A 17,500-nucleotide genomic window follows, 5' to 3' on the forward strand; every position below is an offset into this window, starting at 1 on the left:
TACAATACAGTATGCTTATGATGCGTCCGCGGTGTATTTTTTTCTGGTGACATTTAAGAAATTACGAAAATGGTCTTTGCTCATTCAGATGAAAGAGATTCTGGTCATTCATAGCTCATTACTGACCTCAGATAAGATTAAAAAACAGACACACTTGAGGCACAGATAAAAGTAGCAACCTCGGACACATGTACCGGTGAACCGAGGAATAATGTAATATGTTGTAGATTAATGATTTTGTCGTGATATTTTCTTCTTTTATTTGGAAACATTTAAGTTTCGATGAAAGACACTGTTGTTTTAGTAGCGTACTTTGGTCGCGTGTTAAATTGGACAAGAAAACAGTAAGAAAAACCTGAAAAGCGAAACATAAGAAACGCATATTTGGGCATTTGTTGATCTTCTTCTTCTTCTTCTTCTTCTTCTTCTTCTTCTTCTTCTTCTTATTATTATTATTATTATTATTATTATTATTATTATTATTATTATTATTATTGTTAGTAGTAGTAGTAGTAGTAGTAGTAGTAGTAGTAGTTGTATTTCCTCAGCTTTCACCTCTGAGCGTTCTTCTGTTGTTTGTACTCAGTTTCTTCTTCTTCTTCTCCTTCTTCTTCTTCTTCTTCTTCTTCTTCTTCTTCTTCTTCTTCTTCTTCTTCTTCTTCTTCATATTATTATTATTATTATTATTATTATTATTATTATTAGTAGTAGTAGTAGTAGTAGTAGTAGTAGTAGTATTTCCTCAGCTTTCACCTCTGAGCGTTCCTCTGTTTCTTCTTCTTCTTCTTCTTCTTCTTCTTCTTCTTCTTCTTCTTCTTCTTCTTATTATTATTATTATTATTATTATTATTATTACTATTATTATTATTATTATTATTATTATTATTATTATTATTATTATTATTATTATTAGTAGTAGTAGTAGTAGTAGCAGTAGTAGTAGTAGTAGTAGTAGTAGTAGTAGTAGTATTTCCTCAGCTTTCACCTCCGAGCGTTCTTCTGTTGTTTGTGCTCAGTTTTGAATATCATTGCTCTTTGGTCACCGTTCTTCCCTAACCTTGCAGGACTGTGCAGAAGGGAGTTCTCCGAAAACATCGATTTGTTCAGTTTATTCTACCATTCAGTTCTTTGATTCTCTTGTGTCGTTCAGTGTCACTGAACGTATCGCTTTTATCAAAGTTTTTCTTTACATTCAGTTTATTTCGGACTGCGAAATATCCTTCCTAAAGCTCTTACTGTATGTGCTTTGTTTAGAAATCGTATACCTATTTTGTCATGCCAGTTACTAGTTCCTCGTTGGGCGGGTCGGTAGAGTTGTGGTCTAGCACTGGCTAGGCCCGAGTTCGAGTCTCCGGCAGGCTAATGAAGAATCAGAGGAATTTATTTCTGGTGATAGAAATTCATTTCTCGCTATAATGTGGTTCGGATTCCACAATAAGCTTTAGGTCCCGTTGCTAACTAACCAATTGGTTCTTAGCCACGTAAAGTAAGTCTAATCCTTCGGGCCAGCCCTAGGAAAGCTGTTAATCAGCTCAGTGGTCTGGTAAAACTAACCTATACTTAAGCCAGTTATTGAAACCTCCCGTTCGGCTCTTCCATATCTTTTTATAAACATTGCTTCCCTTTTTTCTGTCTATGTACTTATTTATATTTTGGTGTCTCCCTTCTAAGTTACTGGGCATATTTTCCTCTTGGATCTTGTCATTTTTAAGAATTTTTTTTCGCAACGAAATTGATTGTCGTAACTGTGAAGATAACTCTTTCCTGTCTTTCAACTCTTATGCTGGGTAGGTTATACATATTTATATCACTCATTTTGGAGATATGCACTGAAGAAAAACATGTTGAGCGGCATTCATATCTTAATAGTGCTGTTCATTTTTCATTCTGTATGAAAAAAAAAATGAAAGTAATCATTACGCACTGCCTTTCAAAAGACTTATAAAACATCTTTGGCATATCTTTGGCATCATATGGCTCTCAGATTTTTTATCTCTGTAGTATATTTTTAAAATTTTTATTTTTCCTAGTTCTACTTTTAGCGAGAGAGAGAGAGAGAGAGAGAGAGAGAGAGAGAGAGAGAGAGAGAGAGAGAGAGAGAGAGAGAATATCTGATATCAAAAATTAATTTTCCTAAATTTTGATAAATATTTGTCCACTCACCAAAATACGTGAATTTTTATAACATAAAGAAGATAGTTTGACTGCATAGGGTAACAGTAATTACGAATTTAATTCATGAACTTAAAGCTTCATCTGGTTCCATTTATCACCCGAAAGAATAGTGGGTGCTACTTTGGCCTGTCATTTACGCGTCACCTACCCTGAGGTGCTAGTACTGAACGCCGTATGGTAAATGTAAAGTAGACGGCCGCACGAAGATATTGTTTATTAATATAATTTGTCGACCACACAATATAGAAATGGGTGTATATAATACTTAGATCCCCGAGGGGCTAGTACTAAAGACGGAGTTCTAAGAAACTTCCGCCATGTTTAGTACTAGCACCTCGGAGTAGGTGACTCGTAGATAACAAGCCACAGTAGCATCGAACAGTGTGGTCTCAAATAACGTCACTCCCATTTTCTCTAGATAGATTCTGATAACAGAAAGTTTCTGATCAGGCGATACAATGTTGCAATGACTTAACCAGAACACCAAACTTCGAGAAAAAGGCTTCTAAAAAGTCACTGGCAATTCTACTGCCACCTGTGCATGAAATCGTGGTCAAGTTTGATTGCCTGATTTGAAGATCTATGGTATCATGATCTAAGGCAAAAGCTGACAAAGCTTTTTGCAGAGCATTTTGCCACCCTACTTTCATTCAGAGATTAATTATTCAATAGTAATTCATCAGGGAGGGATATGGGGAACTACTGGGATTAGAGAGTAAAACCTGAGGTGCTGTGTTGTCAGAATTACAGTTAAGAACAGTGAATTAACTTGGGCTGTTGGTGAGACACTGAAACAAACACGCCATTTGCATAAATCACGATTTTACAAACTAGTGAAATTCGAACCACGTTTCATCACTTGTGAAGATAATGAACAACTAGAATTGATTCTTTTTTGGGTAAAGGTGTGTGTGTGTGTTTTTTTATGAAAATGCACTTTTAATTCATTGTCCAAGGTACCTTGCTGGTACACAAGGATAAGGAACTATGGTATAATATTAGTACATCACTTATACAATGCAACATTTACAGATTGAATGATAGATATTTCAACATAGGTGTTGTTCAATATTTGACTGTAGAATATGGTTTTTACCTGTTTCAACATTAACGTTCCATTAAGGCAATTACTTTTGCATGGTATTCCATTTTAGCTGTGATGATAATTCCAATAATACTGCGTTAACATATGCTTATCTTGTTATAATTGTTGAAACAAATTTCCCATTGTCAAAACAAAGAAGCAGTAGTTCTTTTTTGTACCGTATTTAACAGAAGATGCCACAATGAATTTAGTAAAATTACTTTTTATAACTCAATTGTCGTAGCGTAAGGGTACAAAAAGAATTTATATATGTCTGACAAATTTATTATCCGTTTATTTACAAACAAGGGTGGTTGTTTTGTGAAGTACAACATTTATTTTCTTGTTCCATAGATCTTCAGATTCGGTACAGATAACACACTATCACAGTTTACAACATGGTAAAATGCTTCCAGGCATTCTACACGGAAGACTCGTTAAGTCCTTATGCAAGCATTGAGAAGAAAGAAGAATCAGTTTTGATATGGAAGCTGTGAGATTTCTCTGCAAACTTATATCCAGCACCAAATTCAAATGGAGCCTTAGTCCTGAGCTTGAAATGGCCTCCATATCTTGCACCTCCAATTACCACATCGGCAGATATCTTGGGAGCAAATACGTTGAGTGGAATCCTCATTTCTCCCTCGATTTTCTTCAAGTCTTCAATTGGTGTTTCGACATTCAAGAATACGCGGACCTCTTTTTCAGTGTTTTTAAGGAGAACCTCAGTGTTGAACTTAACTGGTTTATCAACAAAGAATACGATCTTTGTCTCTTCATCTTTCATGTACTGGGCCCCAAACTTCATCTTCTTGTATCCTTTGAATGGTGTGGTAATGACCATATCAATCTTTATATCATCTTGAGACAAAGCCTTCATGTTCACGACCCCAGATATAGTTTGTTCATTGTTCAGGAGAGCCATCTTGATCTTCATATGTTTCAGCATTTCACCTGTTATTTGACCTTGTCCTCGAGCCATTCCAGTAGGAATGAAAGGAGAAGTAATTTCTACATGGAAATTCCTGGTTTCCTTCTCATAAACCAAGTCAAAAGTGTTTACTTCTCCATTAAAGGTACCTGTGATCTGCATTTTAACTGTACTTGTGAAGGCCACTGTTGCTGCTAAAGTTGCTTTGTTAATATTCATTGGAGGAGATTCAATATTCAATGAAAAGTCAATAGCATTTTCAGCCAAGGAATATGAACCTTCAATAACGTTTCTCTCACCACCAACCATCAATTCTGTTTTGAAAATCATGTTGGATTTGTCACCATTAAGGAGGGTATTGATGACAAAGTCACTAGGAAGCAGGGGCGAGGAGGTTTCCAGTGACAGAAGATAGTCAGCTGGCATTTTGTAGGTCAGTCTCCAGGATGCTTGAATCTTGTGCATTCCAGATGGGGTTTCAATCGTGACAACAGCTGTATCAGTACTGGCTTTGCAAAGTACAGAAAATTTTTCAAAAAGTGGAGAATCTGCTCTGAAAAGGAACTCAACCCCATTCATTAGGTTCAGTTCCAGTTTGAATGAATGCTGTGCAGATGTAACAAGAGTTACAGCAAGAGAAACGTGTTGATATGTCTCACTAGGAAATGTGACATCAAAGGAAATCTGTCTTGAGCCTTCAATCAGAGGTGAGTCAATTACCAAGGCTCCCTCAGTGTGGTTGGCAGAAACGTTAAATTTCCCATGAATCTTATGCGTCATAGACTCAAGAACAGTGATAAGAGTAACTTCTAAATCATTAAGGGATGGGTACTTTGTATCAATAGTCAATTTTCTGTTCACATTCATAACTGTTGAGTCCAAGTCAATCAGGAAGGAAGAATCTCGTAAAGCAAAATTCCCTTTTAAATCTAATTCATAAACACCAGATGGTAATTCAATCTTCATTTGAGTCTGCAAAGAAGACAAGGCTTTAATGAAAATGTTTCCATTCAAAACAATTCTGGACAGTTCATGAATTGGAGTATAGATCATCAAAGACCCACTGTATCCTTCTTCAAAGGATGAACCAACAAGATTGCACTTCATGGTATATAGCTCTCCTGCAATATTTAAATGTGCATCACCGTTAATTTTTGCATTAAGATCGAGGTTCACTTCCCCTTCAATTTTAGGGATCAAGTAGAAAGGGAGATGTAAATCCAGCTTTCCTACTAATTTTTCTCCTGGTACGAGTTTGAAATAGCCACCCATTTTTTCCATACCAATGAATGGAGTGTGGATATTAAGTGAGCCCTCAGAGAATCCTGTTATATGTCCAGAAATGAATATTGCTTTCAGGTTGTCACCTTTTCCAAGAGATATTTCTAAAGTCCTTTGATCAGGTGACCAGTTTACATTAGCAAGGAACTGGACATGATCCCATCCAGAAAAGGTAGAACTGAAGTCCCAGTTAAGATGAGCCTGTGTGCCTTCGGTACCTGCTCCAAGTTTGAAGAAGTATTCATACTGCTCAGTTGTCATTTTAGACATAATGATCTCATTAAGGTTGTCTATATCGTATTTGATCATCATAGCAACGTTACTGAAACCAGGAACTGGAGAAGTAGCCTGCAAAGTAACTTCTGAAGTGCGAGGGGATAGATTCAGAATTCCTTGGAGTACATAATTATTTTCATTGTAAGTTACAGTTAGTGTAGCATCTTTCTGGCTCTCTGTCCAGTGGTAGGTAAATCCAAAGTAGACGAGCTTTAAGATATCAAATGGTGTTGTAAGTTGAATGACTATGTCATTCACTGCATATGATAATTGAAAATTGAATTTATATGTACCTAGTTCAATGTTTAGGTACCCAGATTTCTGGGAGAATTCAATATTTCCATCTACAATTATCGATTTAACAGCATCAAATGGAGTTTGGAACATAATGGTGATCTTATTAGGAGCATATTCTCCATGAGCACTGAAGTTCCATTCATTGGAATTCATATACATTTTTAAACTAGCTTCTAGTTTCCTGTTGTGATCTTTCAGGTTAAGAGTGTATGAAGCTCCAAGAACTTCATATCCTTGTATAGGAACTTGTAATTTTATAGCTCCTGAATTCATTGTGTATTCTCCTTCAACAGCAATTGTCTTTTCAAAATTCCCTTTTTGAATAAATAATGAGGCTAATTTCATTTCAGAGAGAATGTCATATTTGACATCAAGACTGAGTTTCTCCCAGTTAGCAAATGGAGTTTTTACGCCTACCAAAAGTTCAGATTTCATGGGAGTGAAGATGGCACGAGTTTTGATTTCATAATTTTCGTCATTCCTTTTGAAGTGAAGCAGGCTTTCAATGCCATTCTTGTAAAGTTCATATTTCAAATTTACAACTACATTCTTTACCATTTCTATTGGAGTTGAAAATCCAATTGATACACTGTAGTCAGTGATGGTAACATCTGCATTGTAATCATATTTCATATGATCTTTTTCAAATGATGCTAGAACTGTATGTTTATCATTTTGTGCTGTGTAGTCGCCAATCATCTTGATTAATTCAAAGCCTCTGAATGGTGTATGAATCTCGATGTGGAAATTGTTCTTTTGGACACTGGTCTTAAGATAAAAATGTTTGGAATCATCCTCTATCTTAAAATCAGCCTCAGCAGTTTTAAGATCCCTTGTAAAATCATATTTAGCATGAATGTCAACAGCACTGAATCCAGTAATTGGTGACTGGGCCATGATTTTAACGTAACCATTTTTGTGAATCATTTCTCCTTCAAAGCTAAGAGAATAGACTGTGCCATTCAGAGTGAAGGTGATAAGTAAGCTTTTGTGGCTGTCAACCAGATTAGAATCAAATACAAGTTCCACTTTAGAAATGGTGGCAATAGGGGTTTCTAAAATGATATGAAGTTTGGGCTTGGATGTGTTAAGAAGAATGTCAGTGGTAAGGTGGAATTTATCTCCAGATTTTGTAGCTTCAAAATTTCCAGTGAAATGATTTTCTTCCCAGCTAAATGCACCTGAAAGATCTATGACCTCCAATCCAGGAATTGGGGTCATTAGTTGAGCAGTAATTGCATTATTTTCAAGATTGAAGTTTCCTTCTACTGCATGAACAGCTCCTTCTTTATCCAAAGCAAATTTAAAACTGTAAGGCATTTTTGTTAAATCAGCATTACCTTCAAGAAGAACATTTGTCCATCCCTCAAAAGGAGTGGCTATTTCTGATTTAATATGCACTTTCGAGAGAACTTCTGAAGATACCTCTAACTGCCAGAGATAATGATGATCATTCCTGTGAGCTTTAATGACTGCTGTTTTCATTGTGTGCTGTAAGTCCCAGGTGGCTTCTCCTCCAATCTTCTTCACAACTTCAAATGGTGTGGTGACTTCTAGCTTCATCGTAGGAGACAAATCTTTGGAAAGGTCAATGACACCTAAAAGAGAAATCTGACCAGTGGAGAAAGTTGAATCTAGCTTAATTTGCTTTACTGGTCCTCTCAGAGAATATACAATAGTAGCTGAAATTTCTTCGTAGCCTGTGAAAGGAGTGTTGATAGATAGGTTGATTGTTCCTTTCTCTAGTTTAACATGCAGTGATCCTTTGACAGAAATCATTTGGTCATTTTTAGATACAAAAGCATCAATTGCAGTTTCACTTAGGAATAAGGAAACCTTCATTTTCTCCCATCCGTTGAATGGAGTAACAACTTCAAGCACGATTGTCTCTGCCTCATATTTCCCTGTAAGGTGAATTGCTTTTGTACCATAAGTCATCTTGGCTTCTCCGTTTTTCTCGTTTACATCATACGTAACTTCAAAAGCCATGTTTTCAAATGAAGTAACGTGAGAGTTAATTTCAATGTTTACCTTACTGACATTGTAAACCCATTTACCAGTCAATTCAATATGTTGCAAAGCATCCAACGGGATATCAGCTATTAATGACCAGTTTCCTTCATTAATGGAACCAGTGAGCAATCCTGTAATTTCAAACTTTTTCCCATAAGTGGCTATAAGATGAATATTTTTCTCAGATGAAATGAAGTCATAAGAAGCTGCAGCGGTAACTGGAAAACTTAGGAAGGTTGATTGGATGTTTAAACTGCTATCCATTTTTCCATTGTGGAGTTCACCGGCAGTATCAAGGGTGATATGTCTTTCACCCAAGCTGAGCATCAGATGGGCGACCTTTCTTGGTGACAAATCAAGCTTCACCTTGTAAGCTAATGTTTCCATGAATGGACTTCTTAAGATAGATTCACATGAAAAGACTTTGCCAAAAACAATATCAGTTTCAAGTTCTAATTTACGTCCAGGTACATATTCCAGGATGACTATAGGTTTGTATTGAACCCCATCATCTTCATGGTGAACTTCTGCTTTAATAACTTCAATCCCAGTCCAAGGTGTTTCCAGTGTGACAACAGTATCAAATTTATTCACATTTCCGCTGCTCTTGTTATCAAATATTATGTTAAGATGAACAGATTTTGTGTCCCATAGCCATTCCATATCGTGTTTGGAAAGAGTTCCAGAATATGAATGTACATTTTTAAGCTTATACATTCCGTTGATGGTAAATGAGTTCTCCCAATTCCAGATATCAGTAACAGATATGATATGGTCAATAGTAACAGACTGTTCCATTTTGGTAAAGATCATCTTAGTTATTCTGTCCTTTCCATTTTTTAAGGTGTCAATAGTAACCTTAAGGTCATCCAGACCACTTATTGTAGAGCTAATGATTGCTTCCAAATTAGCCAGACTTTTAGAAACATCAAGTAGTCCATTGAGATAAACAGTAATTTTTTCAGCATTGAAGTGAACATCCAAGGTAGAGATCATATTGGTGTCGGTAACTTTGTGATTTAGTGAGAGAGAGGCCTTCGTGGAAGGAGTAAAGAAGTCTGCTAAAAGGACAATGTCATTTGCAGATTTCATATTTCCTTTCGCATGAAATTTTAGATTACCATAGTTTGACCAGAATCTTGTCAACTCAAATTTAGTTTCTAATTCCTCCATGTTGCTAACATGTTCGAGAGTTGCTGTGACTGGGTGGTTAAATGGTGTAATAAATCGAAGATCTCCAACAAGTTGTGTTGATTCAGCAACAGATAATTCTCCATTCAGATGGAACATTGCCTTCTTATCCTGCATAACGCCTTCAAAGTCAAGACTAAGTTGATGCCAGTTGAATTTGTAATTAATAACAGCGGTAATTTCAGGGACTGAAGGTGAAGGAACATTAATTTTCAAAGTTAGATTAATGTCTTGGTCAAGACCAAGAACCACAACACCTTTAATATTGGCTGAGGCCACTTTTTCACCATATTTAGCTTCAATAATTGAAGTAAGATCATTATTGCTCAAAACATGGTTCAAGTTGATAAGAATCTTCTCAGTGAATGGAGTATCAAGGGAAAGGTTGGATTGAATTCCATCACTGTTGTGAAGAAGTTGGAAGCCAGATGTGATTTTCCAGTTGTCCAGGGCGAAAAGCAAATCTGTCTTAATAGAGTCCTCTTTCATTTCATGGTCTAACTTTAAGTTGATATGTTCAAAGTGAGGTAAGCTGCTGCTGAAAATTATTTCAGAGTGCAAGGCATTGCTTGTTCTTCCTGGCTCTAGCTTACCAACGACACTCAGAGTTATTTGCTGAGAATTTTTCCAGGAAGCTGTGAACTGGGAGTTAATCTCATAATTTTTCAAGGTGACTAATACAGTTGCTTCTTGTTTTTCTAATCCAGCAAAAGGTGTGTGGACCAAAACTGATATGGATTTAGTCTCACCTAAAGAGTATGATACGAGAGCAGTTGCTGTTTTGCCGTTCCATATACCTTCAAGGTTTAATCCGTTATCTAATAATGTGCATTTAAGGGTTGCTTCCTGTTCAAGAAACCTGAAAAACACAGAAATTCATTGCAGTATACATACAGGGAAATATTGAGGATTTAGCTATTTTTACAAGATTTGTAACAATTTTATGAGGCAGTTTTGTCACTTATGGTACTTACTTGACATGTGCCATAGCTGAAGTTTCAGATATTTGTCCCTCTATCAGAAATGAAGCTGTTGGGTCAACATCTTTGTTCCATTCACCAGTGACATGTAACTTCTTTAATTCAGGACTCTCAGATACCTGCATTCACAAACACCACTTAGATGATATAAAACTAAAATAAAACTTATTTTGGTCAAACTATTATGTCTAGGGACTTTATTTTGTATTCTAAAATTTTAAATTAGGTTTAAGAATAGGAATTATTTCATTTGACCATACATAATTTACCAGTTTCAAGCACAGGGGTTTCTGAAGGAAGTACCTAGTCAGAATAGATGCTATGCAAGATTTAGAATAAAGGTGATTTGTAATTTGGGATTCTTACATAAGCATTAAGAATGATGTGCCGGATGACATTAGCCTCAATTAACACAGAAGATTTTGTTCCCTCCAATTTCAGGCCATAGTCCTGTCCATTCGCCGATATATGCAAATTTGTGTTAGCCTTTTCTGAATCTGCATATATTCCTAGTGTTCCTTTGATATCAAGAGACGGTGCTGCAATAGATGCATCAGCAATAACGTTGAACTTTCCTCGTACAGAATTGTCCTGCAACTTGCCTTCAAACATATAAGTTTTGCCTTTAATCAATGCTTTTACCTGAAAATAGATAAAGCCTCACTGAGAAAGTTTACCAAATTTTTTCCATAAAAATAATGCGTTTTCAATCAACCACCTAAATGCTGTATTCCAATTATTATAAAAAAGATTTTAAATGAATATAGAGATGAAAATGTTATAAATTCTTACCTCAGTTTTGTATTGCTGATGCTCAACTTCTGTGAAAGTCATATCTACTGAAGCTTTTAATTCAGGGTACTGAGAGGGATCTATCGTTCCATGAAGAGAATATGTGCTCAATGAATCTGTAAGTGTTTTTATGACTTCAGTTTCAAGCTCGAATGTATGGTGACCTCCAATTTCATACACAGTATTCAGTTTTGTGAATATCTTTGTGTCATAATAATCGAGTTTTGTTTTAACAATTCCTTGCACATTTAGAATTTCACCATGAGGCATTGTTAAAACAATTGATGGTTCAAAGACTGTAACATCTTCAGTAGTCTTCAGCAAACTAGTTTCAACTGCATACATATCACCACTGTCTAAGATCAAAGCACACTTCATTTTCTTATTTAAGTTTGTCCAGATGTATTCTAATGTTCCTTTTGAGGACATGATTGGTGTATGGATATCGGCAGTAATGGAGTTTGGTGCTTTAGTAATGGTAAGGGCAATTTTGTGATCCTCAAGTGACCCAGGTGTATCCACAAGAAATTCAAACTTGTCTGACTGTTGCTTAAACTGGAAAATATAACCTGTCTGAGTTCCAGTCTTTTTCAGGTAGATATCAGCTGCAAAAGGTCCAACTGGGCTGACTTGAGTGAATCCACAGATTGCCAAGCCAAGAACTTCTGAGGAACAGCCATCAAACACTTTTCTGCCTTCAATTTCTTTCTTTTCTTCATGGTCATCAGTAAGATAAAAGAATTCCCCTTGAACATCAAAAATTTCTATTTTATCTTTTGGAGTGTTGATTGCTATGTCAACTACTTTTCCTTCTTGAATCTGCACTTTCCCATCTAAAAGTGTGGAAGTATGAAGTGTAGTGGACATTTTCACACCAGTTTTTGACAAATGGGCATCGATTATCATAAGGCCATCAAATTCTAAGGCAGCAGAAGGATGAAAATGACCCTCAACATTAAAGTCTGAAAAACTTTTTGCTTGGAAGTTGCTTGTCATTTCCAATCCAAAGGAACCAGTCATCTTAGAATCAAGAATTAAGGGCAAACCAGATATTGTCGGAATGTTTATGTGGGAGTCCATTATTTGGAAAGATTTTGTATAATCAACCTTGCCTTGTCTAACGAGATCCAATAAAAGGTCAAGAGGACTTGATGTACTGGAGGACAAAAGGTTTTCCATACCATGGAAATGGTGATAGTGAAGATCATTTCCAAAAACTCTTAAATAGTAAGATCCCTCAGGCTCATCTGATATTTTGTCCAAGAACCCCTCTAGTGTGGTTGATTCGGCATTTGATTTTGACCTCATGCTTCTCAGAACTTGTTCAATGTGTTCTTCAGGGAAATATCCATTTGAACCAAAGAAACGTTCAATATATGCTTCAAAACCATCAATCCTGCCTCCAATTTCAAAGAAGTTAATTGATTCTCCAAAGAGATCAAGTGTAAGGTTAAGCATAGCTGAGCGGGGAAGGTAAGACTTTGTGTTGAAAATAACATTGCTTTCTACTGATGCTCCTATGTTCAAATCATTCATGAAAAAGGATGACTCATAGTTTCTGGAGAATCTCAGAGCATCTGAACTGAATTTCTTTTGCAGGAGTTCCTCCCCAATCATCTCATGCATCCATTGCTTTTCAGGGGCAGCCGATTCTTGAAGATTGGTCATATGAGTCCAAATGAAGGATCCTACTTGGTTGACTCCTTCTGAGATGAGCCTTTCCTTTACAATATCAATGATTGAAGGAGTTGGACAGGACATAAGAGAGAGATAAGCAGCAATGCGCAATTCTGGGTCGTATGATTCATCTTGGAATAGAGCCAAAATGTTTGAGCGATCATATTCACAAGGGGTGTGCCTCCAAGCATCAAGAGCAGCAACACGAATTTCCATGTCATTTTCTTCCAAGTAGCAAGTTTCCAGAACAGATTTAGCATTTACCCAATGTCCAGCATTTCCTAAAGCTTTCAAAGCGACAAGAACTTTTTCTCTTTCTTCTTCATTTGTGGTTCGACATCCTGCACCGAGCTGGATTTCAATATTATTAATGATTTCCTTGACTACAGGTACTTCCTCACATGTGTTGTGCAATTTGCAAAAGTTGTTGATGAGGGCTGAGGTTCCCAGGAAAGCTTTTTGGCTTGGTTTTGTCTTGAGGAGTGGCTGTGAGAGATAGAATGGAAAAATTATGCATAAACTGGTAAATCACACGCATAAACATTTAGAAGTACATTGAGAACATATTTCTGTTTTAATAATTTTATCAGATTTCCTCATATGGCTTTTTTGTTATTCCATTGTGCAGATTGAAGAATGATCATAGTAGGTCTATCCAATTAGGCTCTTCCATTAGTTTTAAACTAACCTATCTGTTATATATACGTTTAACTGTCCAAAAAATTCAATTTGCTCTTTATGCAACAAATTGTGCATTAAAATAATACTTACAGCAATGGCGTTCAACATTTCGACAGTTGGGTGTTTGTTGAAAACCAAAGAGGTAAACCAAATGTCCTTTTCAGTGTCATTCAGTTCACCATTAATGATTAAATCTCTAACAACTGCCATAGAAGATGCAGTTCCTACTAATGGCATTGCATCAACCAAAAATTTATGTGTTTTAGGCTCGGTAGTGCTGCCTAGCAATTGACTCAGCTGTGAGTAGTCCAAGTTTTTCAGAGCATCCACAAGTTTGGAAAAGAGGGCAGGTGTTTCTTTTTTAACTTCCTCATGAGAAGAAGTGATAAGGTCATCCAGGATCTTCTCCACAAGTTCAAGATGAGCGGGAGCAGGCTCAAAGGTGTCCTCATATACAAGAGATTTACGATAGAACTCAAAGTCTGGAACAAAGAATAGATGCATATCAAAAGAAAAGTTAAATTTACAGCCTGCTACCATAGATTCAAGATCTTGGTGTTCTATTTTTTTTTACTTATTCGCACATGAACTAAAAAGGTATTGATTCAAAACTTCATATAGATTTTTACCATGGCTCACCTGATACCCCTGGTACTGGTTCCTGAGACTTTAACACTAAAGTTGTCTTGACTTTGGTCATGGCCACTTCTTGTCCCTCTCCAAATGGCCGAGCCTTGTAAATTTCCTCACACTCAGCACTAATCATGATGTCATCCTGTAACTTCTGGTGGCAAACATTTGTTGTCTTCAAGAGGTTAATGTTCTGAACTAGCGAGTCAGTGTTATAACTGGAAGAAGTAATGAATGTTGAAAAATCGGGTCTTTCACTGCATGAGTTGATATTGGTGATCCTCTCCACATGGACAATGTTGCCTTCAGTGACAGACTTGTAATCGGTTTCACAAACTCCTGACACGTCCTTTTCCTGAAGAGTCTACAAGGTTGAATAAAAAAAAAAAATTATGAACAAGTATCTCCACTACCTTTACACTGAAACCAAAATGCCATTTGCTGATACACTGAAGATACTCGTGTATAGGCAATAGATTAGTAAAGCCGAAATTAGAAGTAAAATGTCTTTACCTCATCACCATGGAAAGTCATGGTGTTTTGGAAAGTGGACAGAAGACCTCTCTTGATGTTTAGGACCCACATTGGCTCAGAAACCTCACTGCAAATATTTTCGATCATTCCATCTTGGAAGGAGAACTTCAATGGGTTCTTAGATAAAGCTTCGGCAAATTCTGCAGAATGTGATGAACCTTCTAAGACGACATTGGAAAGCTGAAAGGCACAAAAATGAACAATTTATAGTAACGCTGTTAAAACTAACGTGCATGCGTACTTTGGAACTGTCATCAGAGTTCTATACTTTCCTAGTTTAACTTTGATCCAAATAATATACTTTGACATTTGTTTTCCCCTCAGTGTAAGAAATTTTCTTTAACTCCTCTCTTATTACCCTCATTCACGTGTGAGTTCTCTTTATTGATTCATCCGCTCAAACAAGTTTCGTCTCGCAGAAATTTCTGTATATGAGTTATTGTTAATCTAAAGAGAGAGAAGGCAAATGGAACTACTCCTTACCCTCAGAATGTATTCACAGGGGCCAGAGACATCAATATGGGCAACCGAGGTGATCTTCATCTTGGCGTCATCCCCAGCAACTCCGAGGAGGGATGCTGAGGTCTCAGCTGAGTAGTCGTACACATAGCTCTTCCCTAGTTGGACAGTTTGACAGAGTTAGTGAAAATATCCTGACTTGAAAGTGATAGTGTCAGAGAGGGATTTCAGAATGCCAGTTGAGGAAATACGATGAAAGAACGTTATTTATAGTATTGCATAACACGCGAAGAGGTCCATATTAATTTAAGAAACTCTTTTGTAACTTTACCTGTTTCGTATGCGAAGGAAACCGGGTGTGTGCAGTGCAGAGCGCAAGACCCACTGGAAATGGCAGGTGCTGAAATTAAAAAGTGAGTTGAAGATTTTTTCATACTTCCAAATCGGAATGGCGTTTTTTTTTATGCATATAAAGAGTTCTTAAATTTTACAACAGCTTAGTTAACATTTGAAACTAAATTTTCATTAAAACTGTCAGCACCGGTAGGGTTTTTAAATATCTTGATGAAGTAGGACATTATATCTTTTAAACAAGTACTATTCAGTAACAGTGTTTTTTCTGTCATTTAATATAACTGACTACGAGTTTTTTATAGGCTTTTTACCGTCATATTCTAAGGATGTCTTCATACCTACAGGTATAGCTGTGCAGGTATTCTGTAACGCGCTAGTGCAACCCCCGAATACCTGTAAAGGTGCAGGTTGCCTTATGCGTAAGGAGAAACAGGCTACCCAAAGATATAACGTAAAAGGTTGAAAAGGAAGTTTTTAATAGGTCGTATTCCTTCTCACGCCAGAGGAGCATTTGGAAATGAGAAGCTTGTTGATGCTCAGCTCAACAATTTTAAGTTAAACATTCATACTGAGAAATGTTTATCTTCAGATTTTTTCGATGGGGACGGATAGTAGTTAATTTTTTTGCTTCAACTAATTTCAACAAAAAAAAAAACATGTCGTTATATCTCCATCTTCCTCATTACTTTTAACTTTTTACATAAATTTTTAAATTTCCTTGTTGAGGTACCTCAACACCCACCTTTAACATTTCTAGGTAAAGTGCTCTTTTTATTTAATTAATCATCAGCTACTGTTCTTTGTGTGCAGAGAATGTTACCCTCACGAAAGGTTATGAAATTCTGTAAATAATGAATCTTGCTAAAAGCTCAAGAAAATGTACAAATATTTTTTTAATCTGCATCATAGTTTTATCATTTCTCTCTGATATTGAAAACAAGGACCAGTGCAAAGTGAACGATTACTGTTAAGTAAAATTCCTATAAAACATATGAAATTTGCTCTTTATTCCTCTGTCATTTAAATGTAAAGATTACTTTTTTTTTTTTGTTCGGTCTTGTATTATAAAACTGTTCCCCTCCTTTTGAAACGTTCTTTGTGTGCTTTTCGACTGAACTCTCTATCTTAAGAAAAAAATTCCGCTATTCGGAATGCTAGTCTAGACTGAAGTTTATGATCACATAGTGCATTGAAAAAAAAATGCCATTGCTTTACATTTCACCAACCTGCCACAAATTTATATTTCCCTATATTTCTTTCGTTTAGAGCCGTCCTCAAGCTTTCGATGTTATGAAGCTGACCTGCTACAGGTAAAGCCTTCATCGAGAACGGAATTGTAGGGATTTTAGACTTGAAGGGTGGTGTTGAGAAGGGCAGGCGCCCTTGCAGGCATTTTTCTATGTTGGTATGGGTATTAAAAGTTCAGATTTTAGACTTGAAAGGAGATACTTACAAGAGCAAGCACTCTTTCAAGCATTTTTAGTCTTCTAGTTTTCTGTAAAAGAAAACTATCGAGATGGCTTTGTCTGCCCGTCCGCGCTTTTCCTGTCTGCCCTCAGATCTTAAAAGCTACTGAGGGTAGAGGGCTGCAAACTGGTATGTTGATCATCCACCCTCCAATCATCAAACATACCAAATTGCAGCTCTCTTGTCTCAGTAGTTTTATTTTTATTTAAGGTTAAGGTTAGCCATGGATCTTTCGTCTGGCACCGCTAGAGGTGCTAGCCGCAGACGCATCTTCACGTGACTGCATCTGGGGAGCAACTGAGCCTGGCACCTGTCCGGTCGTGGCTGAGCGTTTCATACTGCAGCACATCGAGAGTTTCATTCAGCATTATACGCTGTGCAGAAAACTCAATTGCGCCGAAAAAACTTCGGCGCAGTTTTTGCTTGTTTATGTTGGTGTTGATATTAAAAATTTTTTTTAACAAAGACAGAATTTAAAGGCGTCCTCTTACCTGCCAGAGCCGTGGAGGCCAAAAAGGCCACGCAAGCGAGCAGAGCGACCTTCATCTTGGGCGACTCACACTGTCACAAGGTGGAGACAGGTCTAGTCGGAGCTCCAGAGGGCTGCCTCCACTCTCCAGCATTTGGTTTATATACCCCAGCGATCAGTGGAACGGGATAAGGCCCTAAGGGTCTCTT

The 17,500-nt window shown here is 36.8% G+C and overlaps 1 protein-coding gene across 1 annotated transcript; it reads right to left on the reverse strand.

The window, feature by feature from the left end:
• Positions 1–3,528: 3,528 nt before the first annotated feature.
• On the reverse strand, positions 3,529–17,419 carry LOC136839533 (uncharacterized). The gene is made up of 10 exons (XM_067105745.1): positions 17,314–17,419; positions 15,333–15,401; positions 15,026–15,159; positions 14,522–14,722; positions 14,018–14,372; positions 13,469–13,860; positions 11,021–13,183; positions 10,595–10,870; positions 10,223–10,347; positions 3,529–10,107 (listed from the first exon to the last, which is right to left on the reverse strand). The coding sequence occupies exons 1-10, from the start codon at positions 17,366–17,368 to the stop codon at positions 3,705–3,707; spliced, it is 10,173 nt and encodes a 3,390-aa protein (XP_066961846.1). The 5' UTR covers positions 17,369–17,419; the 3' UTR covers positions 3,529–3,704.
• Positions 17,420–17,500: the final 81 nt, after the last annotated feature.

This window comes from Macrobrachium rosenbergii, chromosome 6 (assembly GCF_040412425.1).
Source record: "Macrobrachium rosenbergii isolate ZJJX-2024 chromosome 6, ASM4041242v1, whole genome shotgun sequence".
Lineage (NCBI taxonomy): Eukaryota > Metazoa > Arthropoda > Malacostraca > Decapoda > Palaemonidae > Macrobrachium > Macrobrachium rosenbergii.